The sequence below is a fragment of the Puntigrus tetrazona genome, chromosome 25 (genome assembly GCF_018831695.1).
Source record: "Puntigrus tetrazona isolate hp1 chromosome 25, ASM1883169v1, whole genome shotgun sequence".
NCBI lineage: Eukaryota > Metazoa > Chordata > Actinopteri > Cypriniformes > Cyprinidae > Puntigrus > Puntigrus tetrazona.
In genome coordinates, this window is record NC_056723.1 from 4,804,370 (window position 1) to 4,832,178 (window position 27,809).

The window sequence follows — 27,809 nt, forward strand, 5'->3', positions numbered from 1 at the left end:
GCTTTGAATACTCCACTACTGTGGGATTCGAAGCTCCGCCTCATTTGCGCATCTTGACCTTATAAGTCCAGCAACGTCCAACATAGGAATCTGCTAGTCTGTATTCCGTTGTACTGGGTGTACCTATCTATCTATCTATCTATCTATCTATCTATCTATCTATCTATCTATCTATCTATCTATCTATCTATCTATCTATCTATCTATCTATCACAGACAATTAACTTTTTGAATTCTAATCGAATTAATAAAATTGTAATTATTGTTATTATATTATTATTATTATAAAAGTGTGACAACCGGGCCCGGTCTGCACTAATAAAAAAAATTCCTGATTGTGTTACACCGTTAACACGTACTAAAGCCCTACACTAATCTAACCAATCAGAAGCCAGTGCGCCTCAGCCCTCAGAAAACTTCACTTCCCACAATGCTCCGCTCCATTCTCAAGCTCTCGCATAGGATCACAGACGTCTTTCAGGAGGAAATAACGGGTAAATATTTGATGTCCCGTGGCTGATTTCTCGTTTAAAATCCACGCCACTAACAGGTTAGACGCTACAGCAAACGCTAGAAGTGCAGTATAATGATTTTAATCGTCAGAAAGGCGCTTTCCGTAGCTTGATCGCGCGCTTGTATTGAAGAATAGACCAGAGCCAATGTATTTACATGCTGCACGCACATAGTACGCGATCGTACCTGCGGATCTATTTGATAAACTCTAACATACGTCTGATCTTGAGCGGGAATGTCAGTTGGAGGTGGATAGATCGGATAAACCAGTAACTTGTCTACATGTGCGGATGTAGGCTAAGGCTGTCTGTGGATATCAGTGGGGTTGTCTTTGGCGACAAGCGGGTTTAATGATAAACTGTGTGCTCGAAGGCTCTGATATCAGTACTGATGTTAACCTTCCCACACAAGAATAGGCCATTATTTCGGGCATATTTCTGGCATGTTGAGGTCTTTGGGACCCTCATGGCAAGACCAGGCTGCTGTAGTTTTACATACTGATCACTTTCCTGGCTTGTTATATACATATTGCAATATGTTAATCATTTTATTTTTCAAACAGTCAGTGATTCTTTCAGACTCAGAGATTTCATTATTATTATTATTATTATTATTATTATTATTATTATTATTTTTTTATTTTAATAAAATTTTCTTGTAGTTTCTTCTAGTCTTTTTTTGTCTGTTCTTTTAAATCCATTTTTTTCACAATTTGTGTTCAACCAATACAGGGTTTTAAATCGCTGAACCCAATACTGATGCTACTGGATGAACATTATAAAACCAAAAGAAAAATTATTGAAAAAAAAAATATTAATAAATTGTATTGCTAGTACATAAACAATACAAAAATAACACTTCTTGGACATTCCTAATTGTCTTGAAAATGCACAATTATGAATTAATCATCAATTATTATCATCTGATGAGGCATTTTGCTTCTGATCATTTTCTAATTAACAGCCAAATATCGAACAGCATCAACCTGGTGGATATAGCAGTCCATCATTATTAACGCTGAACCTCTAATAAATCATTTTTCGTGCGAACATTCTAATGTACGATAAAAAACAGACAATTATTGATACACCTGAATGTGTTTTTTAATTATTTTAATTATTTTTTATTATTACCGTTAATACATTTTTTAAAATGTGACTATTTTTGCCGAAGTTTTTTTTTTTTTTTTCAGTTGCCGTTATTTCAGTGGATCAGTAACAAGTTTAGTTTTTGCAGCACAGTATATATTGTTTAAATTGTAAAAAAAAAGATTCAAAAGTTACATAAACTAAAACAATTACGTTGTCTGTAGTCGACAAAAAAAAATTAGCTGCCGTTCTTCGCGTTGGGAATGACGCTTTTAATTGATTTATTATTGGCTTCCGTTGTCTCGACAGATTTGCGTGTATTCGGGAAAATCATTAAATTCCACCGTTCACCGAGATTGTTTGTTTTCGCAGGCGCTTGGCTCTCTGCGTCTGAGGCTTGCTGTGGAAATCTGAGCTTCAAAATAGGAAACATGGAAGAAAGACCTTCAAACCAACTCTATTCATTAGTTTTCTAAAACTGGGCTTACTATCTTCCATCAGGAGCAGCTCCGTTAAGATTCCCTTTTGTAGCCTCCTCGGTTTAATGTAGCCGTTCCTGGAAGCTCTCCATTTTGGACGTGGGATCGGTTGAGCTGTTTACCAGTGCTGGAGGAAAGGCCTAATCCCAAATCCTTCTGGAGAGCACTAAGACACTGCCTGACGGGATTAACTTCATATTAGATTTGTGAGACAAGGGAAAGAGAACACCTGCTTGTTTTTACAGACAAATCCAGGCCACGCTGCTCTGGATCTCGTATGCGGAACGCCACCTTCCATTGTCAAGTTTGGCACAATTTGTGCACTTCCCAGAATTGCCTCCTGTTGTAGGACTTGATAATCCAGAATCATTCAGAATCAAGGTCAGTCGCCCTTGACTGCAGAGAAGGGACGGCGCTCGTGAGCACGGCCACCAAATATTAAGACCGGAGACTTGGATACATTATGATATTAAAGGCGTAGTGCGCAAGCGGATCTGCCTCATCTGTGTCCGACAAGACCCATCAGCCAAGCTGGAAAGAAGAAAAAGGCTTAAGAAAGAGGGGGCGTACTGAGCCGGGTCGTTCTTATTCAGCTCTGGTCCTTTCTCTGCTCCGTGGAAACCTGCATTCGTTGCGATGGCTCCTCGGCCGACTGAGACCGGAGTGACCACTGCCCTGTGAAGGACTACACCCAACCTTGTAAGTCAGAAAACACACACACGCACACACACACACGCACGTGGGCATCACTTTGCTTTCAAAACACATTTGGGTGGTGCTTATGAATTTATTAATATTTAATTAGCTTTTATTTGATATTATTCAGTTTAATTTGAGTTCATTTTGATTTACTGATTTTTTTAAATTTTTTTATTATTGTTATTATATTGTGTAATTAGCTTTGTATTTTTCTTTTTAGCTTTCATTATAGTTCTAGTTGTTTAAGTGTTCAAACTTTTAACTTATTTCACTTAATTTCCAGGGAAAAGTGTATGGTTTTCATCTGATATTTATATTTTATATACAATTTCAATTAATGAAAATTCAGTTTAATAATTGCAGGTTTTAGTTAACGTATTTATTTAAACAACATTAAAAATATATATATATATATATATATATATATATATATATATATATATATATATATATATATATATATATATATAAAGAGAGATTTGTATTAAGTACATGACATTATATTGTACTATAATAATAATAATAATAATAATAATAGTAATAATAATAATAATAATAATAAATATTTCTAGTCTTAATATTTGTAATTTCTTAATATTTCTAATTTTCAGTCTTGCCATTTTTATTAATATTTAAAATTTGCGTACACACACACACACACACACACAGTCCTTCAATTTGCTTTGTTCGAAGGTTTTTTTGGGTTCTGATTTTGCCCTAACATTAAATTTTATTGTTATTTTCTGTAACCAAAACTGGCGCTGTACATCATTTGATGTGTTTTATTAGTTATTTGGATGTCATTTCGTTCTTTCTGTATGGCGAGGCACAGAAAGTATCAGACTGGAGTGTGTGTCTGAGAGATGAGCAGAAGAGAACATTAACTAGTAACAAAACGAGAACTCTTGCTCAAGAACTGAAGATGCTGTATCAGATCCATCCCTGTCGGAAGACGTTTGATAAAGTGCTGGGGACATGTCCTCAACGTAACGACATGTATATGCGCGCACACACACACACACACACACACACACAGAGCAGCTTTGCCGGAGGGACATTAGATTCCCTGTCTGGGCTCCCGCTGCTCAGAACCTGTGTTGTTCTTTTCTTCCCCTTCCTTTCTCCGGTTTGAATGGCCGAGGACAAGGGGCACTTTGAAGGAGGCTGGAATTGGCCGCGGTTCGGTCGCAGTTGACAGACCGCCTCGCGTTTCCTGCTGATCGCCGTCCCCCCCGAGCCTCCCCTATCCCACGAGCCCCCCGCTTTAGGATTTGAAACATTGTGGAAGAGCAGAGGTGGACTTTAAACAAATCCACTTTTGGGACGCAGCTTCTTCAGAAGTCATTCGTGCAGGGTAACGCTCTCTTCTTTTGTCTCCGCTCCCCTTGACCCCGGACATTAGCATCCGTCAGATAAGCAGAGGAGGATGAAACTGAAGAAGCAGGTGACCGTTTGCGGCGGGGCTATCTTCTGTGTGGCCGTCTTCTCTCTCTACCTGATGTTGGACCGCGTCCAGCACGATCCCGCCAGGAGACAGGGCTCCGGGAACTTTCCTCGGGTAAGTCTGCGGCGATCTCTTTATGAATTCTCTTTGTCCCGGATTACATTTTTTTTTTGCTGTGTGGGTCTGTTTGAACGGCTCCATTTATCAAAGTCTTCGGTGGGTTTTTTTTTCTTTTTTTTTTTTCAGGCTAGCAAGTGTAAAAGCTAGTAATGTGACCGATTCGTTTTTTTGGCTCTGACTCGAGCTAATTAACTACTAAATTAGCTAGTGAATAACTCTCCGTGAGTGCTGGCTTTTTTCTGCCACCAAACCAAAAGCTTTTTTTAAATGCAAAAACCTAATTATTAGGAAAAATGTGTTGGTGTTCTTGTAGAAATTGCGTATTGGATGACACATAGTTGATGGTGTGTGAATTAGCACGTTTTTTGTGCCTCATATCATAAGCCTCGGAAAAAAAAAATGCACATTAATATGGAAATTCAGATATTGTTTGTATTCAAAGCCTGCACTAAATCATTTTCAATTTGATTGTCAGTGAGCTTTGCACTTACTGCTTCTGTGACGCTTGATGTTAGTAATACTTGCTAAGGCGAGGGATTTGAAGAAACTCCCAATCCTGAGTATTACGTTTTTACATGTAACTCATCCCTCACCCTTTGTACTACGGATCTGAATGATACCTCAAATCGTGCGCCGTGTTGGAGAGAGGTGTGCTATTACTTTTCTAAGCCATCAGACTTGCGATCCGCCTGGGGGATGATAAAATGGCAGTGAAAAAAAAAAAAATCCTGCGAATTTACATTGAAGAATAGATCTGAGACATATCTATAAACTGGAATAGCATCTCTTTGGAAAACCTCTGGAACATCCTAGCAGAAAATATAAGAAATATAAATGAATACATCTATCTCTCTGTCTATGTATCTATCTATCTATCTGTTTGTCTGTCTATCTGTCTGTCTGTCTATCTGTCTATCTATCTGTCTATCTATCTGTCTATCTATCTATCTATCTATCTATCTATCTATCTATCTATCTATCTATCTATCTATCTATCTATCTATCTATCTATCTGTCTATCTATCTGTCTGTCTGTCTGTCTGTCTGTCTATCTGTCTATCTATCTATCTATCTATCTATCTATCTATCTATCTATCTATCTATCTATCTATCTATCTATCTATCTATCTGTCTGTCTGTCGAGTTCATTTGCAAAAAACAGATAACTCCGTTTTGAACAATTCTCAAAACTCACGTTTTTGTTCCAATGAATCTAAATCCAACTGCAGTTAAAAAAACCCTGCAATAAAGACATAACAATAAAAATCATTATTTATGAAACAATATTAATGAATAAATTATTATTAATAAGAATAATTTATATTAAATTGTGTATATATATATATATATATATATATATATATATATATATATATATATATATATATATATAATGCTTTTAAAAAATCTTTTCATGAATTTTGAGTAGGAATGTACCAATATTAAATGAATTGAACGATTTTTGCCATTATTTAAATTTTAATACGTAATTTTTCAAATGCATTAAGACAAAATAGCATAAAATCATTCATTTGGCCATAACATGACAAAACAATGCACATATACTATTGGTACATCTCTACTCAGAACTGGTACTCATTAAAGTAAAACTGCAGTTTGTTCATGAAGCAGTAGACGTGATGCAGGTCAGCCTGTGTGCCGTGGTGTGTCTCGTCCTCTAGAGCGTCCAGGTCAGTCACTTGATGTTCTAGATTGTGGTGGTAGATAGATTACACCTCCATCCGCCTGGTTTTTTCAGAGCCAGATTTCGGTGTTGCAGAACCGCATCGAGCAGCTGGAGCAGCTCCTGGAGGAGAACCATCAGATCATCAGCCACATCAAAGACTCTGTGCTGGAGCTCACCGACACGGGGGCCATCTCTCCCAGCGGACACCTCCCGTTCCGGAGCGCCAATGGCTCCTGGGTGCTGCCCTTTGATGGCAGGCCCACCTTTCTCTCCGTCAAGCCGCTGGATTGCCAGTTCGCATTGGGCCGCAGGAGCCAAACTGATCTGCAGGTGAGAATCAGAGCGTCGTAAAGTAGTCTTCGTTGCAACATTTTTGCATTTTTACCATTCAATAATGGGAAAAAGACCCTTTTAAGTTTTTTTTTTTCCTCCAGCTTGCAGGCCTGTTATTCAAGAAATATTAAAGATTTCATATTAGCCTTTTAGAGACTGGGTCTTTTTTTTGTCTAATGTCTAAAAACAAATAATGTTGAAACTTGAAATGTATCTTTTTTTTCTATCAAAACAATAGCGTAGAACATTCCTGTGTGGTAAATAAATCTATAATTATTATTTTCCAAACGTTTGTGTGTCTAAAATTAAAAATGTAATCTTAATCTGCATTTATCAGTGCATGTTTCTTCCTATTTTTAAAAAAAATAATTTTCAGTCTGTACTAGCGAGTAATATAAGTGGATATTAGTTATTTAATTGTTTCTGTCTGTTTTTTTATTTTATTTTTTGTTTCTATTATTATAATTGTTTCTGCCTGTTTTACATTAGATTTACATTCTTTTTTTTTAACAATTATTATTTAAATTGCAATGAGCCATTTTGGATTTTAGCTGCTGATATCGGATGCCTAATTGTTTCTGCCTATTTTCAGAACACATTTAAATTACATTTGCCATCATATATCACTCGCTTATTGATATTGACATACTATTTTACTATTTTACAGATTCAGATTCAGATTCAGAGTCTAAGCACTACCTCTGAATCAATACGACTTTTTACATAAGGCTGTTTTTCTGTAATATAATATACCATTCCGTGAATTTCTCTAGAAAGTAAAATACTTTCTGCAACTTGAATATTATTTTTCAAATCCTCAGGTGCTTGGGATTTTTAACATCTATTCAAAACACATCCAAAACCTGACACGTTGTGAACAGGCACTTTAAGCCTCCATTGGGTGCGCTGTTACGCTTCAGGCTTTCACGCCTACACTAAACACAGGTCCTGTGTCATCTGTCAGTTACATCCAATTGCCACGAGACGTAGTATTTATCAAAAAGTCCACAACATGCCTAGTTTTGTGGAAAATCGCCAAATGTAACGTCTTTATCGCATATGCATGCCTACCGCGAAGCATATCAAGATGGATCCAGATGAATCCGTCCAATAGCGTTCGCGACAAACTCTAAATTGTCCGTTTGGCCACAGATGCTGGATGTGTACTCCTTGCTGAGCTTCGATAACGTGGATGGAGGAGTTTGGAAGCAAGGCTTTGAGATCACCTACGAGCCCAACGAGTGGGACGACGAGCCCCTGCAAGTCTTTGTGGTCCCTCATTCGCACAACGATCCGGGTAGGGAATGAAACTTCTTTCACAATCTACGAAGATCTGGCCTTGAGTTGACATTTTCGGGGGTCGGGAATGATTCACTTCAAGCCAGACCCAAGGAGTCGAAACTCAAGCCATGAACACAAAAGCTTGTATGTCAAGTATTTGTCCTGCTATCGGATTTCAAGCTACATGCATAATGCATCATAGCTGCGCTCTCGAGTGTAACTTGTGTTTTGTGTTTTCAATTAGTCATGTAACTGGAACTGACAAAACACAAAACCACTATAAAAGTATCATCAAATATTCACTAATAATGTTTAGATGTGCCCCGGATTCTCCGCTTAGCTCATTGAATAAACAAATAAAATTGTATTGAACAATCGTATAGCTTCATAAGTAAATGAGTCTTTATTTAGCTTATTGTTTATTTAAATATATTACGTTTCTACAATATAGAAACATATTGTAGAAACTTTGTAGAAAAATATCTTGTAAAGCTGCTTTGCAATGGATTTGTATCATAAAAAGCGCTATATAAAAAACCCTGAATTATCAATAATGAGAATTAGCCCATAATCTCTTCCTGTTATTCACATTTTGACTCCTTTTAAAGATGCATGCAAAGTTTTTTTTTAGAGGTAGGGAAGGAGAGGTATGGAGGCTTATTTTGGAGTTGAAGTGAATGTGGGTAAATAATAATAATATTGCTACAAAGAGGAATATAATTCAGAAGTCTTTATTAAAAAGCTCTAACAGCATGCGGCTGTTCAGTCTCTTCCTCATGAGAGCATATTCCTTTCCTTAAAGCTCCAATAGGAACTAATATATTTAGCAGGAAAATGTTATAAATACAGCAATTCAGTGTTTGGATGTTTATAATAAATTGGTTAATTAAATGTATAAATATAATTTTTATTTTTAATTAAATAAGATGTAGTATATAGATATTTAATTATTATTAAGTATACTGTAAATTTTAAATAATAGTATTAATTAATAATATATGAATTTGAACTACTCCTATGAAGTATGCAATACTGATATTAGCGTTCACCAAGGCTGCATTTATTTAATTACATTTACAATATTATTACAATATAAAAAACACATTTTTGTTTGAATATATTTTAAAATGTCATTCATTCCTTGGAATTTTTTTGCATCAATACTCCAGTATTCAGTGTCAGATGATCCTTCAGTAATTACTTCTAATATGGCAATTATTTGCTCAAGAAACCTCTTATTATTATCAACGTTAGACAGAGTTTTAGTAATTTTGTGATTTGTGAATTTAGTAATTTTTGTAGAAATCATGATTCATTCAGGATCCCTTTGATGATTAGAAAGTAAAAAAGAACAGCATTTATTTGACGCTTCGTTGAGCAACCTAAAAACGCCGTAAAGTTTCAATTTCCGCTAGAACGTTTTCGCCCTCCGTCCTTAAGTGGATGTAACATTTTTCATTTTGTTTTAGCTGTTGGTGCAGCCTCCTCAGCCTAGCACCTAGCAATGCGTATCCGAAAGAGCGGGGCAGGTAAAGTGGGTCAGTTACTGGGCTCCAGTTTTGCAGCGTTGGCACAATTTGCGAAGCACCTTAAGAGAAACACAATGAGTTTCGGCATCACCCACAGGACAGATAAGTTTCCGAATCTGCTGGCTGGCCCCTGCAGTTGGCATTTTTTTGCAGCGTTATGAAAGAACAGAGAATCTAATACTTTAAAGTCAGTGACCCGATTCCCTGTTGTTTTAATGGGGTCAGTACCGTGTCGCTGGTCTTTGTGGCGCTCCGCATTTAATGCAGATGGCGTAATACTGAACATGTTTCCTATATGTTTCAATCAGTCTACCGCGACTCGAAATGTCTTTCTGTCATTCTAAGGGTCAGCGTGGATCTGTTGTAGCTGCGCTGACACATAGATTTGATTTTTTTTATTTATTTTTTTTTGTAGTTTTTTTTTTTTTTTGCACAGCCCAGCAGTACCTCTGAATAATGAACAGACGGTGTTATTTTGAACAGGTTGTTCTTCAGGGAACGAAGTGCGGCCAAACGGCTGTGCTGCTTCTAAACTTTCCGGTGTTTTATTAAAAGAGCATTTGTTTTTAGCACGTACTGCACTGTCATTCATTCTGCGGTGGCAGAACTAGATCAGGTTTGCCGTCCTTGGATGATTTTAACTGTGATTTTTGCACTTGCTTGTTTTCGTGACAGGATGGATCAAAACATTTGACAAATACTATTACGACCAAACCCAGCATATCTTCAACAACATGGTGGTGAAAATGGCCGAAGATCCTCGCCGGAAATTCATTTGGTCGGAAATCTCGTTCTTCGCCAAGTGGTGGGAAAGCGCAGACGTGCATAAACAAGAGGCCATGCGCAAGTGAGTACTAACGTTTTATTGTTAAAGGGTTAGTTCACCCGAAAATGTAGATTCTTTCGTTAATTGCTCACCCTCATGTCGTTCCAATTCAGTTAGGCCTTATTTGTTCATTTTGATTAAATCCGAGAGCTGTGTGATTCTCAATAGACAGCAGCGCAACTGAAACGTTCGCGGCCCAGAAAGCTGTGCGTGACATATATCGCCTGCGATAACGTTGCAATTGTTTTAATGATGTGCGAGTTGACAGTATCAAGTATTGTGCAAAAACCTTTCAAAACGCCACTAAAGAGTGCACGCAAACATTACGTGAAGTCGAAACTAGTGCGCATTTAGAGTGAGTTCGTTCACTGCATGATTCCGTAAAATAAAGTACATTAGGAATGTTCTCCAATTTAAGACACGGGGAGAGTTAATTAAGAAACGTACGTTTCGCCAACAAAAATAAATCCAAACACAGCTACAACGCTGCTTTGTGCCTCGTGACAGTGTTTCGATCCTGAATGAATCAACTATTTAAACAGTTTAGTTCAATCCCATTGACTCGCTTATCAACGGCGACTTGCTGCCACCTACTGGCGGTTTTGATTTCACACTTAAAGTATCCTTTCGTTACTTAATAAAAAAAACTGTATTCAACATTTTGTTTATTATTTATGCATTTGTAATTGCGGGTTAAGCATTTATTTTCTGCACTAAATGCCAGTAAATGCATCTAAATGCTACTTTAGATGCAGCTTCAGTGTTTCCTCTGCATTGCAAAGATGAATTTTGACGATACTGATTTCATCGGCTTGGTAACAGCCTAAACGTTTTATTATTCTAAATCACTGATTTGACTTGAACAATGATGCACACTTTTATAAAAACGGCTTTAGAAAGGTAAAACTTTAACACGAAGAATATTAAAGCAAAGTAACACACTCAGCAAAATATTATCTAATTATTGTTATACAATCCCAGAGAATATCGAGATAAGGACCTTGTGAAATATCTGTTTTGTGCGCAAAGAAAACAATGCTGATTGCTGCATGGACTACTTCTTTACTACCTTTCTGGGCCTTTAACATGTCAGTTACATTGATGTCTATGGGTCAGATTTCATCAAAAATGTCTTAATTTGTGATCAGAAGATGAACGAAGGTCTCACGGGTTTGGAGCGACATGAGGGTGAGTAATTAATGACGGAATTTTTATTTTGGTTGAATTATCCCTTTAAATAAAATTTGAACTTATTTGATGTTAAAACTGTACCCTATATTTTCTTAGTTTCGTAATTTAGCATCAAAGCTCACTCTGCTTTTGAATACAACTTTGCATGTAAATAAATGATTATTTTTGTTAAGCAAGGATGCATGAAGTCACAATAGAGAGAGTATTGCTCGTTCAAATCAGCGCATTCAAATGATTTCTGAAGGATCATGCGATACAGAAGACTGGAGTAATGATGCTGAAAAATCAGCTTTGCATCACAGGACTAAATTACTTTTTTTTTTTTTTTTTTTTTTTTTTTTTTTTAATAATATTCCATCCAGTTCACAATCCAATCACTTCCTTACAGAGCATATAGAACTGACTTGGAATATGTTACATTGGTAATGAAAAATGGGTCTCTGCAATGTTGGTTGTTCAGTGCCCTCATTCTGTCTTTTGTGTTTAGATTCGGTCCCTCATGCCCACTCTTGATTGGTTCATCTTCTTAACTCAGTAATCCACTGAAGGTTAATTAGTCTAGATGCTCCTTATATCCCTGATCTAATGTCATGGATTTCCTCACCTCATCTTGCGATCAGTGCTTTAAATATTAAGGATCCTTTCTAAATCCTTTTTTCTTTCAGGCTGATCCTTAGCGGACAGCTTGAGATGGTGACGGGAGGCTGGGTCATGACGGATGAGGCCACCGCTCACTATTTCGCCATGATCGATCAGCTGATTGAAGGCCATCAGTGGCTAGAGAAAAATCTGGGTGAGATTGTTTAATGGATGGCGTGGCTTAGCAATTTGCGCATTTGCTGCGGATGTGGGTTTCATTTTGAAAGTGTCTCCCTGGGATCGGTTTGAAGTATTTAATCTGCGTGTTACTGCAGGTGTGACCCCTCGCTCAGGCTGGGCCGTTGATCCGTTCGGGCACAGCGCCACGATGCCTTACCTACTGAAACGGGCGAACATTAGCAGCATGCTGATCCAGAGGGTCCATTACTCCATCAAGAAGCACTTTGCTGCCACACGGAGCCTTGAATTCATGTGGAGACAGGCCTGGGGTAAACGACAAAAACATGCATTGACATTTATACAACAATAATAAATTGTATTTTTTAAATAAATTTATATATATTTGTTTTGTTTTAAAGCATTGTTATTACACATTTAGAGATTATAGGAATATGTTTATTTTTATATTATTAGTTTTCATTTTAATTGTAGTAGTTTCATTAATTTTTCTTTTAAATTATTTATTTACATTTATATATATATATATATATATATATATATATATATATATATATATATATATATATATATATATATATATATATATATATTCATTTTTACAATCGTTTTATTTCAGTTAGTTACCAAGGAATCTTTTTAAATTGTTTAAAATTACTTTTTACTATTTCAAATTTGTGTTTGTAATTTAATTCTAGTCATTTTAGTATTTAAACTTTTATTTTAGCTAGTTGCAACATTTCTCATTTTTTTGTTGCACATTTTTAAGGTTACCTTTTTGGTCTGATATTTTAAATGCATTTATATTTCAGTTTTAATAATTTTATCAAGTTATTTCAGTGTTTTTATCTAATATTTGTGTTTCACTTTACTGCAGTATCTGACACTGTAATGCTTAAGATATGAATATATCAAATTAAATAAATCAAATATTAAAATTCTAGTTATTACCTATAAGAGACCAGAATATAGCGTTTGCAATCATCAATTACATATCGAAAAGGCTTTAAATGTCTAATGAAGGTTTCGGAAAACACAAACCCTTGGCAAAAGCTTCTGAAAGCCTTGCCAAGGAGTCTTGCCAACCCATCTGAGTGGCTTAGAGACCTACGCATCAAAGTTTATTTATTTCATTTCTTTATTTTCAGATCTCGAATCAGGCACAGACATGTTCTGCCACATGATGCCGTTTTACAGCTACGACGTGCCTCACACGTGCGGCCCGGACCCCAAGATCTGCTGCCAGTTTGATTTCAAGAGGCTGCCGGGCAGTCGGGTCAACTGCCCGTGGAAGGTGCCGCCCCGGGCCATCACGGACGCCAACGTGGCCGAGAGGTGAGACCGCATTGCTGATTGTTATAAAACCGGGGAATTAATTTGATTCGGGGGAGTTTGGCCAAAGAACGAATGTAGGTTAATATCCTGTGTTAGCCAACAAAATTCATTTGTCCGTCACCCAGCTGGCACCAGCTGTATTTATATGGGTTGCGCTTGAACTGGGCTCAAAACCAAATCCAACGCTCTCTCGCTCCGCCGAAGAAAACCTGGATAGTAACAAGCTTGTAGCAATTAGTTTGCATCTGTCGTTACACTTCAGAGGTCTTTCAGGTTTATTGGAATAGGCAGAGGGTTTTATGGGTACGCTTTTAGCTTCATGAGTCCTTCGAAATGTTCAAACATTTTTCGTTACTTTTGGTGTGACTAGACATTGATCTGCTAGGATGAAAACTAGGGCATTTAAAGGATTAGTTCGCCCAAAAATGAAAATTCTGTCATCATTTACTCACCTTCAAGTTGTTCCAAACCTGTACGAATTTCTTTGTTCCGCCGAACGCAAGGGAAGATATTTTGAAAAAGGTCTGTAACCAGGCTGTTTTGGGTCACCATCGACTTCTATAGTATGATCTAAAAATGACCCGAAACAGCCTGGTTACAGACTTTCTTTAAAATACCTTAGTGTTCGGCAGAACAAAGAATCTGAGCACAAAGAACAGGGTGAGTAAATGATGACAGAATTTTCTTTTTTTTTATTTGACAATGAATAAAAATGCATGATTATTTATGTACAATTAAAATAACAAAAAATAAAGATATTATAAATGGCTATTTTTAAAAATGAGTTGATGGTAAAATTAGAATATAATTGTATTTTAAATCATTATATATATATATATATATATATATATATATATATATATATATATATATATATATATATATATATATATATAAATTTATTTATTTTTTTCTTCATTTTATTATATTTTTTATTACAAGACTATATAGAAAAACAGCAGTATTGTGAAATTTTTAAAACATGAATCATTCAGATTTTTCACGAACAGCATTTTTTTTTACATTATGAATGTTTTCACTGCCTGTTTGATCAATCTGTGTAAAATAATTATTTTATTCACATACAAAAAAACCTGTTAGTGTATGTGTGTATGTGTATATCTCTATATCTGTCACACACACACACACAAACATATATAAACCACTTTTTGTCTATCCAGTGCTTAACTTGTTTTTAATCGATCGCAAGACTTAATAAAAGCCAATCCAGTGGATTCACTTCATATTTGACATTTTGTGTTTCAGAGCTGGCGTTCTGCTTGATCAATACCGTAAAAAATCCAAGCTGTTTCGAAGCAAAGTGTTACTGGTTCCTCTTGGGGACGACTTCCGCTACGACAAAGCATTAGAGTGGGACCAGCAGTACTTCAACTACCAGAAACTCTTCGATTACATGAACTCTCACCCAGAAATGCACGTAAAGGTGTGTGTTTTAATCAACACAGAGGCTGTGACCTGTAAATCAATAGAAAAACCGTCTGTAGGTCTGTCAGAAAGAAGTTTAATTAGGTCTGAATCTATGTCAGAAATCTTGTTTTTTTTTTTTTTTTTCTTTCTTTTAAACAAACACAGCTCCTCCGGCGCAGCTCTTGATGTACAACCAGGGATAATCCGAATGAATAATTTAACTAGCTTGTGAGCGAAAGAAAAGAGTACAGATGTTTTGGATTTGGGAAAATGCGAAATGAAATCGAATTGCCCTGAAAGCAAATCTCTGTGTTCTCAGGCCCAGTTTGCGACGCTGACAGATTACTTTAATGCGATGTACAAGGCTAATGGAGTGGCTCTGGGGACGAGACCACCCGATTACCCTGTGCTGAGTGGAGACTTCTTCGCTTATGCCGATAGAGAGGACCATTACTGGAGTGGATACTACACCTCACGTCCCTTCTACAAAAACATGGACCGCGTGTTAGAGTCTCACCTACGGTTCGTCAGCAGATGGGTTTCCATCCAAAGATGCGAATTTAACCACTTACGAATAAGCATCGTCACTTTCTGATGAACTAAGAATAAAGAAAAAAAGAGAGAGAGAAGCCACTGAAATACATTTCATATATAATAAATAGTGCTGTCAAATGATTAGTTATTTATTCGGCAAATATGTTTCCCTCTGCCATTATTGGGATTGACTTTTTGTTCTAAAAAATTAAGTAAGTAGCTGTTATTTCTGTTTAAAATATGGGCTGATGTTTAATTGTTTGTCCTATTTTTACGTACAGATTATATTTCTGTCTTCAGCAAAAATGAATTTCCATTGTTCGTTACTGTACATTATAACGCAGTGGTGCTTAAAGCTAATATTTTTTTGCATTTTAAATGTAGCAATTAAAACATTTTTAATGCTTTTTTTTTTCTTTTTATCATTTAAATTTGTAAAAAATAATGTTAAAATACATTTTAATTTTAATACATTTTTATAAAAGTGCATTAATAATTAAAATCAAGAATTAATAAATTAAATAAATTGTACGTTTTATACAAAATCTAGAATTTTAATATAATAGAATCTTGAAATTATTTAAATGAGAAAGAACAGTAAATTATTTGTCACTGTTGGCCAGCATTTTATTAAAATATAATTCTAATTTGAGTCAGTGAATAAAGTGTTTGCACTTTTCAAATAAATCAAATGGTTCTTTTATAAATGTCTCTGCAAATGAATCTAGGATGGAAGAGTAGTTTAATATAAAGCTGTTATTTAACACACAAAAAAAAAAAATCAACAAGCAGCTTTCAGTCAGAAGTATGCTAACAAGGTTTTGTGGAAGCCTTTTAATTTTTAATTGGCGACACATTTAAATGTGCACCGACAAACCGCCGTCGAGGTATCTGAATTTAATCCATTATTTTAGCGACTTTAGCAAGTCTCTGGTTTTATTTGCCAGAGATTCAATTAAGCTTCGAATAAAGGCCTGTTCTCTGCGGCATTACTGGGGAATAATTAAAATAGTTATTCTCCACGTGGGTGACAAGTTTTTCTCCAGAATTAAGCGCGAGGCATTGCCTAATTACTGTCATTACTTAGTCTTTAATTCTATTATCGTTGGTTTGTCTCACGAACTGTTGTGTTTTCTGTAGAGGGGCAGAGATTCTCTACAGCCTGGCGGTGGCTCAAGCGCGGCGAGCGGGACTGGAAGGACGTTATCCCCTTTCGGATTACTCCCTCCTGACCGACGCCAGACGCAACATAGGGCTGTTCCAGCACCACGACGCCATCACGGGCACCGCGAAAGAGGCCGTCGTCATCGACTACGGAAACAGGTCTCTGAGCGAAAGCTTTCAGGTTTGATTCGCATGAAACGATTTGAAGATCGAAGGAAGTCTCTCGGGGTGCTATTACTGAAATATCACCTTTTTTAACATTTTAAGAGTTGGGGATTTTCGATTTGTAAGCGGTTCTTGATTCGTTTCTGCCCCCCCCCTCCAGGCTATTACGTTCTCTGGTCGGCCTGAAACGAGTGATCATTAATGCCGCACACTTCCTGGTAATAAAGAATAAAGACATTTATCGCTTCTACCAGACGGAGCCCTTCTTAGAGACGGTGAGGAATGTAATCTTGTTTTCTTTTTACACCCCGTTTAACCCTATCATTTACCTTATTCGGTAACCCAGTTAAAAATGTCAAGCCTTTTTAAAAGGACAGGTAACTGTCTCTTTAAAAATGGCTTGTGAATCTCTCATTATGCCATATTATCACCAGAGCTACTTGTCAGCTTGTTTCCTTTCAATTAGTCCAGGTTTTGCATTTATTTTAGGAACTGATTAATCATAGGCCTCTTTCATCTGAGCTTATGCCACTTCAGTTTTTTTTCCTCAATAATTTGAGCAATATTTATTCAAAAACAGGTCATAAGATTAGATAAATGAGTTTCGATACAAAAAAACAAGAAGTTGACCAAAAAAATATGGATTAAGGATTAACTGTGAAAGTTTTTGTTTACATAATGTATGTGTGTGCGTACTGTGTATATTTATTATGTATATATAAATAGACCCATATGCATGTATATTTTTACGATACAAGTAAACTTAGATATAATATAAATCCTATAAATATTAATTTATTAATCACATCCGAAATAAGTATGGTTACATTATATATGTTATGTACTGTCTAAATTATGTATATATTCTCATATTTTATATAAACATATTTAACATCTAAAATTAACATTAATGTATGCATGCGTTTGTGTTTATTTATATATTTTATATATATATATATATATATATATATATATATATATATATATATATATATATATATATATATATATAGTATACATATTTTATAAACCAAAACTATTTTGCATGTGATTAATTGTTTACAGCAAATATTTTCATAATATATACTGTATGTTTGTGCATTTATATATACATAATAAATATACACAGTACACACACATACACTATGTAAACAAAAAACATTTATTTTGGATGCGATTAATCACATTGACAGCGCTAACTGAAATCAATATTTGATGATTATGATAATAATAATATTAATGAGAAATGCATATGCAATTTTGGTTTTATTAGCATGTGAGCCAATGTGACTTTGTGAAATTTTGGAGGCAAAATGTGAGGGTTAAATGCGAGTCTGACCTTTGACCTCTGTTGATGCGACCGCAGGACGACAGACGCGCCACACAAGACTCTCTCCCGCAGCGCACTCTTATCGAGCTGGAATCTTCTCCCAGGTGGGGTGCGATATCCGTAGACCTTGAACACTTCAGATGTTTATTCAGTGTGCGTGTATACGACCTTCCCGCTCTTCCTCAGGTATCTGGTGCTGTTTAACCCCGTCGAGCAGGAGCGCCTGTGTGTAGTGACCGTGCTGGTGAATTCGGCGCGAGTCAGGGTTCTCACTGAAGACGGACAGACGCTCCCGGTTCAGCTGAGCGCGCAGTGGGTGTCTGCGGTCGAGATGAGCGGAGAGGTCTACCAGGTGCGTCTATCGGCGCCCGTTCGCTCCTGGATCTCAAACGGAGGCCGTCTCAAAACCGAAACTCTTTCTCGTCTCTCCGCTCAGGCCTCTTTCATGGCGCGCCTCCCCGCTCTGGGATTGGCTATCTTCCACCTGTACGACTCTGCGGACTCCCCCATGACCCTGCGCTCCGATACGCTGCTCAGGATCCCGGGACGGGGTCAGAGCATACGGGGTTTGGACCCTCTGCCTGTGCGATCGCAGACGGTAGACGCCCAGCCGTTCTACATCCAGAGCCAGTCTCTCACCCTGGGCTTCTCCGGAACCACGGGCCTGCTGGAGGTGAGATAAAGTGAATGAAATGCCTCAGGAAGTTGAGTTTTTGTTTTGTTTACACCATACAGCATTATCTGATGTGCGTAATCTTTTAAGTACTCGACTGCTAAGACAAAACAGACAGCATATGCAAATGATTCAGTCAAAGGCACAATTCATTCTTAGTAAATCCCCACTTGTTTTTATGTGAACGGAAAATATAAAGATGTTGTGCAATAATATATATATATATATATATATATATATATATAATATTGGTTATCTTCCCAAATTAAGAATTTTGGGAACACTTTATAACTACAGACACTTATTAACTATGATTTTGCTGCTTATTAATAGTTAGTAAGGTAGTTTGTAGGATTAGGGATGTATGTGTGCTAATATTCTAGAAATATGGATTCTAATAAGCAACTAGCTAAGATTCCCTGTAGGAATTTTTAATGGGCTAAATCCCAGCTGATATCTATTTATGCATACTTTTATTTTATTTTTTCAGATTACCTTTGCAATCATGTACATCTCACTTAATATATAACATTGTTAAATGAAATTTTAATATACTGTACGTTATAGCGATCCCTAAATTGACTTATTATTTAATTATTAATTATTGTTCATAGTATCATTTTATTTATTTTAATTCATTTTAATATTTAGTTATTAAGTTATTTATGGCATTATTCTATATTGTATAATCATCTAAACCTCATATTAAGTAACTAAAACAGCAACAACAACAACTAAATTTAATAATGGTTAAAACCGTCATCCAGGATTATAATGTTTTACTAATTTTAAATAATATTTAATTATAATTCATGTTATAGCCAATATTGTAATTCTATTTAAAATGGAAAAACAACAAGAACAAAAAAGAAAGCCGTAAGGGTAATTTATTTAAATTGACATTTATATCTAATTTATTTCTTATATCATCCAAAAGTTGAATACATAAGCTTTAAATTTGGCTGAGATGCAAGTATTTGAAAATCTGAAAAAAATCGCCTGAAAATGTCATCTTGATACATTTACGATAGGAAATCGTACAAAATATCTTCATGGAACATGATTTTTACTTAATATCCTAATAATTTTTGGCATAAAAGAAGAAAATCTATATTTTTGACCCATGCGATGTATTTTTGCCTTCACGTATGTGCACGACTAGAAAAATTGTCTTGAAAAAAATGCATCAAAAAAATTAGCCGAGCAAATATTTCATGCTAAAAAGAAAAAAAAGAAGTTTCCGAGCTATGACATCAGCAGTCTATTTTTATGTTCAGTCATCTGGACAAGTGTTTATTTTTTTCCCCTCATTTTTGCCAAAAAGAAACGAAACGTATCCCTGTCCTATTTTTGTAGTACATATGCTGTTGTGTCCTCTTTTAGAGTCCAAGTCAGCAGATAAGTCTACAGTGATTAATTCTCTCTCTCTTTCTCTTTTCTCCATCAGAGCGTTCGACGTAAAGACGATCCCCAGGAAGTGAGGGTGCAGATTCAGTTCCTCACATACGGGACCCGACCCTCCAAGGACAAGAGCGGGGCCTATCTCTTCCTGCCGGATGGAAATGCCAAGGTAGTGTCCGGTACTCTCGCCTGGGGACGAAAAGCAATTTTTCCAAACAATTAACACCTTCCTTTCTGCTCTCTCTCAGCCGTATTCTCAGAGAGAAGCCCCCGTGGTTCGCGTGGTGGAAGGGCCTCTCTTCGCTGAGGTTGTGGCACATTATCAACACTTCCAGCAGACGGTCCGCATTCATAATGTTCCAGGTACTCCCTCCGTCCATCTGTCTCGCACGTAAACGCCGTCGTGTGAGGACACCTCGCCCTGTCTGATCAGTTATTCCCGACATGTCACTTCAGGAGTTGACGGCCTTTCTCTGGACATCACTACCACGGTGGACATCAGAGATCAGAATAACAAGGAGCTGGCCATGAGGCTGGTTACAGACATTCAGAGCCGAGATACGTTCTACACGGACCTCAACGGCTTCCAGGTGCAGTGCACGCGTTCACCGAGCTGCTGTTGAGTTTTATTCGAGAAGTCAGCGCGGAGTAAAGGTTCGTCGCTGTTTGTGTGTGTAGCTAATGCTCTGTGTTTTCCCTGCTCATCAGATCCAGCCTCGCCGGTACTTCCAGAAACTTCCACTGCAGGCTAATTTCTACCCCATGCCCACCATGGCATATATTCAGGACAGCCAATACCGGCTCACGCTCCACACGGCCCAGGCACTGGGCGTCAGCAGCCTGGCCAGCGGTGAGTAGGGATCGCCAACAAATCTGTGAAAATACTGCCATATTTAGCCAGTATAACTGATTTAATGTCATTTGTATTTAGAACGACTTTAATGCAGGTTTTATTGGGTGTTATTTACATACACTTTAAAATAGAGTATGCAACTGGAGTTTGTATTTGGCTTATATATATATATATATATATATATATATATATATATATATATATATATATATATATATATATATATATATATATATAATTTTTTGGTTGCATAATTGTACCATATTGGCTATAGTTTATGTAGAAATTTTAGTTTGAAGTGTTTAATGCCATTTTTTCCCATGCAAATAAAAAAAGGCAAAAATAAAAATGAAATGAAGAAAAACTATAAGGTATACTACTGACCGGTAACTAATATTACCGAATTAATTATCGAAACAAATTAATATTAATAAGTCCATTAAAAAGTTGGGTTACATAGTTTTTTTTTTTTAATGTTTACATAACATCCAGATGAATTAAAATTAAAATTAAAATTTTATACAATTGTATTTTTATTTTAAATAAATATTTTGGTCCAAAATATTAAAATGCAATTTAATTACATTTTTTATATTTTTACTCTTTGTTTTGTAAAGTACAACTTTTGTTACAAAAACTAAATTGCAATTAAACAGTACAGTAGTGTATTATTATTATTATAATTATTATTATAAATTTTTTACCACATTGTCATTAAATCAGTGAAACATCTTGCACAATTATAATTGCATAAAAAACCCCACATTTGTATACAAAAACTAATTTGGTTGCAAAACTTAAAATGCCATTAAACGCGCTACTATTATTATTTACACAGACTTTAACTGCATCGACTAATTGGCTTATTAATATCGTCATGTGACTAGATGCTCCAGGAAGGTCACTAAGAAAAATAAGCATGTCCTAATTAATATTCATGAGCTGAGCTTTAACCACAGTGGGAATCAACCTTTTTTTTTTTTTTTTTTTTTTCACCTGTGTTCCAAACTGAGCCGACAATACAGAGAAAAACTCTCCTCGTTACGCTGTTTTCATTTCAGTATCGACTCGAAGCAGCTGTACTTTTTAGGTCTATAGGAGCGAGTTTCTTAGCAGGATGAAACATGAATCAGGGTCTGAGACGGTCGGGAGGAGGAAAACACTAACAGTGGGACACTTTGCTCTGGTTCTGTATTGATTTGATGCAATGTATCCAATAATGAAGATGAAGTGAGTGTGCTGTCTAATGCTTTGCCTCGCTCTTCTTCTCCCTCTTCTCTGCAGGTCAGCTGGAGGTGATCCTGGACCGCAGACTGATGCAAGACGATAACAGGGGTCTGGGGCAGGGCCTGAAGGACAACAAACGAACGGCCAATCGCTTCCGGCTCCTGCTGGAGAGGAGGAGCAGCGGCGGAAAGGTGACTTACATATCAACTTTTTTTATTAGTGCCTGCTCATTCTGACTTCTAGGATGGGAAGAGGCGGTCAGATAGGTAAATCAACCAAACATGCAAATTAAAATAAACATTTTTGCTAGTCTTTAGTAATAATAATACAACTACCGATGAACACACCTTTGACTCAAAGCAGAGTTTAAATATATTGTAAGAATTAGATTGAGATTGTAGAGTGAGTTAAAAAAAACAACTTGATTTGTAAATGCTTATTCTGACTAAAAACACATCAATTAAATTCAATATTCAAATAAATTAAATTAGAAGATGATTTATTAATTTTTTTTTTCCTGTGATGATGATAATATGAAAATACTACACGACGATTAGACAAATAAAACAACAAAATTATGAAAATTAAATTAAGTTAAAATTATTTTTTCATAGTAAAATCATTTTGGGAGTAGACTACATTTTTTTTAAAAGTCTCATGTAATAATAATAATAATAATAATAATAATAATAATAATAATAATAATACTTAAAGCAGAACATAGTTGACATGCTACTAAAATAAATTTTATTGTTGACAAAAACCAAGACTAGTTGTTCTTCAGACTTCAGGTTAGTGCACACTTTTCTGAACTGCCTTCTTAAGATGCTTATTAATTGTAAAATAGAAATAAATGTAATTATTTTATCTGAATTTACTTAATTATTAATCATATTTATTACTATTATTTTAAACAACATTACGTGGGTGGGATACATTTATTTATATAATAATAATAATAATAATAATAATAATAAAACTAGACACTTTAAGCATAATTTACATGCTACTGGGTGCCTCACACAAAATATTACAAGTATTAGGTGAGACAACCTTAGAACGTTCTCCGACGCGCAATCTGCTACTTTTTAATACAGTTTTATTTCCTGGCCGACTGATAAAACCCTTCATGCCCTGACTGGCGAGAATCCTAGCGCTTGATTAATCTGATTGGAGCCTGCAATTTTGGCTTTACATGAGAGATTCCGTTATGCATACCAAAATATAGGTGTCCTGTATGAGAATAAGCGGTGTGTAAATGCTCATTGCCCCCCGTGTCCTGTAGAGGGCTCTCTATTGTTACTCATGAGAGCTTCGTGAAGGCTCTAGGGACGCTATCATTCTCTCTAAAAGCTGGCAAGTGTGTAATAATAGATAATGGGCTTCGGAGTTTTTACACACCGGCTCAGACTGATTTAAATAATATATATGTTTATTTTAATCGTGCTGCCTCCTGAAAGATTATAAATAATACAATGTTCTATATGGAACACTATATATTATGCATAACAAATGTATTATTAAGTATATGTTAATAATACATTATTTCAAAATTAAAAAAACAAAACAACTTACATGTATATGCACATAAATCTATATCAAATGCATTAACAAAACGCCCCCTTGTGTTTCTTTTCATTCTTGTTCATCATGCACCCCTTATACATTCACCTCTTTTTGTTTTTTCTGTTCCTGTCTGTCTATCCCTTATCATCCTGTCTTTTTCTCTCCTCACGCATGCAGCCTGCTGGCTCTTACGCCAGAGTCACCAACATGATAAACAAAATCATTGCTGGTATTTTAGGAGACGGCCAGGAAGAGGTAACGCTGTTGCAGCGGTGGAGAGTAGCGCCGTAGTTTTGTGGAGCCCTAGTTCAGCTTGTTACCATAGCAACAAGCGACAGGTTTCCACCTAGATTAAGAGGCCAAAGGTCGTTTCCTGTCCGCTATCTCTACCTGTGCCGCCGTGGCCCCAAACCTTTTACTTGATAACAGGCTGTAGATCAGTAGCTTGTAGAGGTAGAATCTGTATCGAGCTCATCTCAACAGTTACCTGATACGTGTCCGTATCTTCCAGCCGGTGGACAGCAGACCAGTCAGCTTCCCGTCGCTGCTCGGTCACATGACCTCCACCATCCTGAACCACGAGGTGCTGGCACTGCCCGTGTTGCCCAGGAAACACGGCGTGCCGCCCATGCGTACCTACGCCCCATTGGCTGGCACCCTGCCCTGCGACTTCCACCTGCTGAACCTCAGGAGCATCCAGAGCCCGGTAAATGAGAGCCCTGGGAAAAAAAATAAGTGTGTCGGTATCGATTTCACCTGCTGTGAAACTGATGAGGACTATGAGTTCGTAAACGGGAGAAAAACTTTCACATTTGAAGTGTTTGAGATCTTGTGGTCTGGCGGGTTTATTGGGTGTGTTTGAGGGGATTTATTTTCACTGGCATTTATTTGGTATCATTTCATTTATTTTTTTCCCCAGCAGGATGCTCATTCTCCATCTCCCTTCGCGGCTCTGCTCCTCCATCGTCTGGGACTGGATTGTGGTCTGGAGGCTCAGAACCCTGGTTTCAACTGCACCACCACACAGGGCCAGGTCAGTGTCATGACTCGAACGAAACGAAACAGAAAAACTCAAATGTATTGGGGGAAAAGTATTATATATAAAATAAATATATATACACACACACACACAGATATCACTTTTATTAATATTTTGAATATTGTATATGTATGTATATATATATATATATATATATATATATATATATATATATATATATATATATATATATATATATATATATATATATATACATATACACATACATATATATATATATATATATAAATAATATAAAGTGATAATAGGAAAAAAAAAAAAAAATAATAAACAAAATAACACCGATGTATAATTAGAAATATTTTATATTTTGTTTTAAAATGTTATGTTGTGTGTTGTTTTACCATTATTTGTATGCTGTTTATATACTACTATCGTTTTTATTCATATTTTGACTTTTATTTTTACATTTTCTGTTTTCATTGTAGTTTCATTTTTGGTAATTTCTCAGTTTTTTCTTTTTATATATTACTATTTAGGTTTAATTAGTTTTTAATTTCTTTTTAATAATGTTCTCCCACTTAGTGATTTTAGCTTTTCATCTTGTATGTGTGTGTGTGTGTGTGTGTGTATGTATGTGTGTGTATATATATATATATATATATATATATATATATATATATATATATATATATATATATATATATTAGTGCATACAATTCATATAGGCATCTCTACATTTTGTTCACATTGATTTGAAAACATCACCATACTATTACTGTGTATGTCTATATGAGCGTTGTAGTCATGTTTCGCTTCATTTGAACAGGTCTGAATTGTGTGGATGCAAGTAGGTCTGATAAAGTCTATTTTTACTCATTCTGAATCTGCGTCTCTGATCTGTCTTCCCAGCTCTCCATTTCTGGGCTGTTCCGTGGGCTAGATCTTCAGCTCCTGCAGCCCATGTCTCTGTCTCTGATGCACTCTCAGCCTCCGCTCTCCAACGACTCCTCCATCAATCTGGAGCCAATGGAGATCTCCGCCTACAAGCTCAAGCTGTGCTAGAACCACGTCGCACCAGAACCGGGCTCTCCGCGTGGACCCTTGGAGCCTGTGCTGAAGCAGAAAACCACAGCTGGATGAGCAGAGGACTCTTTCGGAGATTGTTTATCCAGACTTAATGTATCCGACTCAACACGAAGGCGCTATAAACCCTTGCGAAATAGGAAATAAAGACTCGAGGATGAGAACGTTCCAGCCAAAGTCAGATCTGGTAGCCGGCCCGGGTGCTGAGATAAGAATGTGTGCGTTTTTTTTACTTTGCTTTTCTTTTTTCCAGAGATTTTATCAAGCAGAGCGCTAATCGGCAAACATCTTTTTATTCCAGCAGTGCCGACCGTTGTTTTTGTTTTAGCCGTTTTTTTTTCTTCCCCCTTTTGTCTTTGGCTGGAACTGCTGACAGTTTTTCCACTCGTTCGTTCATCCCTGGAGTTCGTACTGTATGTAAATATCTCCGAAACCGCACACACAACTGGATCTATACAAAATTGTGGGACTCGGTGCAATACGTGAAGCTTTGTTTCTCCATTTTATTCGTTTTCTATTCCTAAGGCCTTGGAAGCTACGCTTGAATCCATGTCATTGTCGTTTGAGCTCACGCAGTTCTTTTATTTCTTTATCTCCGCTGTGGACGGTTCTGCCCACGCTCGGCGACCGCATGTTGTTTTTTTTATTTATTTATTTTTTTCTACGAATGTCAATCACCCAGCTTGGCCTGCGAAGGCTGTCAGTGCCGTAACAGACGCGGCGGCATTTACGGATCTCTTTCTTTCAGACCGGCTCGCAGCTCTTCGCTGACAGAAGAAGACGTCCGTGATCCCGCATCGGTCGGGTCCTCGGCTAGCTCTTTCATCGGTCGGGGCTCAGATCCAGAGCCGACGTTTACAATCTTCATCCACCGCGTCTTCTGTTAATAAATAAAGCTGCTTTTTAATAAGCTAGCTTGTGGATTATCCGCGACACATTTTTGTTATTTGTACCATTTTTAATCGCGTCTGGCATAGTAACGAGCCGCAGAATGTGCATTTATACTTTTGTCATATTATATGCAGGTTTGAGCCGTATCTAAATGCAGTTCGGGAACAGATATGCAGAGACGGTCTCATTTCGAGACCTAGATCGGTTTAGTCATCGACACGTTCGCTTGATACACCTTTTCGCAGTATTTTCAGGTAAACGGAACTCGTGTCCGACTGTAGTGCGGATAGCGACGGGTTCCCGCGCTCAGATTTAGCCAATTTCCCACATGAAGATGCGTTTAGGCCTTATCTCGCCGTAGGAAACCCATCCGTAATGTGTAGCAGAGCCATCTCAGTCGTCCCTTCTGGCTTTTTGTCTGTCACCTCGGCTTGCTCGAATCTGACAATTTTGGAGACGAGAATGCTGTCTGTCCGTCAACATGTCGTGTCGTCTCGTGTCTCACCTCTGTCTGGTCTCCCCTGGGAAAATGTTAAATTACAGAAAAAATATTCTCACTTCCCCGACTTCCAACTCCACGCCTGATTATCTCTCTGTAGTGCGCCCACGTCCATTTGCATCAGTCAGGCCATCAGCCGGCTTCTCCAGCTAATCACGTTCCGGAGTAGCGTCCTATCAGGAAGATAATTCCCCGCAGGAGGATCTCCGAGTATGGAGTGCCAAACGTCTGTCCGATTGCTTTGGAACACATTCTGGCGCCCGACGTAGCGTGCGCTTGCTTCTGTAATTCGGTCTGATTCATTTCCATGCTCGTTTTTTTTTTTTCCTGTGCTGACAGATCTCTTTGTTGGATGTCCTTTATTTGTTGTGTGTTCTGAGATGGAAATGATTTTTTTTAAAAAATGTTTTTCTGAACAAATGGCAGTGAATTAAGGTTAATTTATTCTTTTGTTGTCGTTTCTTTTGTTATTTTCCATTTCGGTTGGATATTCAGAAGGCGTGTTCATAAAAATGACTCGTAAAAGCAAATGCAAAGACATTAAAGTGGACGTTTAATAAAGATCACACATGGAATAAAAGTGGTTCGCATTTTGCATTGTAATTGGTTTTCTATTGTTGCCGTGTGTCTTGAAGCTCTGAAGCGCAGACAGGGGGCAGTAGGGAGTTGTCTGCGTTTAACGTTGCTCAA

At 36.8% G+C, this 27,809-nt stretch overlaps 1 protein-coding gene and 1 long non-coding RNA gene across 4 annotated transcripts; one reads left to right on the plus strand and one right to left on the minus strand.

The window, feature by feature from the left end:
* Positions 1–400: 400 nt before the first annotated feature.
* On the plus strand, positions 401–27,722 carry man2a2 (mannosidase, alpha, class 2A, member 2). 3 transcript variants are annotated; one of them, XM_043227604.1, is made up of 24 exons: positions 401–494; positions 1,974–2,779; positions 4,182–4,337; positions 6,103–6,360; positions 7,516–7,660; positions 9,849–10,020; positions 11,856–11,983; positions 12,105–12,278; positions 13,116–13,302; positions 14,569–14,746; positions 15,050–15,252; positions 16,405–16,587; positions 16,754–16,868; positions 17,960–18,027; positions 18,110–18,275; positions 18,360–18,596; positions 20,044–20,166; positions 20,246–20,360; positions 20,454–20,587; positions 20,706–20,847; positions 22,135–22,268; positions 24,155–24,349; positions 24,563–24,676; positions 25,556–27,722. In XM_043227604.1, the coding sequence occupies exons 3-24, from the start codon at positions 4,206–4,208 to the stop codon at positions 25,706–25,708; spliced, it is 3,456 nt and encodes a 1,151-aa protein (XP_043083539.1). In that variant the 5' UTR covers positions 401–494; positions 1,974–2,779; positions 4,182–4,205; the 3' UTR covers positions 25,709–27,722. The 3 variants fall into 3 exon arrangements, with proteins under 3 accessions (XP_043083539.1, XP_043083540.1, XP_043083538.1); XM_043227605.1 differs by having other exon boundaries at positions 450–550; positions 24,566–24,676; XM_043227603.1 differs by having other exon boundaries at positions 451–550.
* LOC122330521 lies at positions 12,142–18,064 on the minus strand. The gene is made up of 3 exons (XR_006248027.1): positions 17,933–18,064; positions 15,248–15,329; positions 12,142–12,273 (listed from the first exon to the last, which is right to left on the minus strand). It is a non-coding gene; the product is annotated as an uncharacterized LOC122330521 (long non-coding RNA).
* Positions 27,723–27,809: the final 87 nt, after the last annotated feature.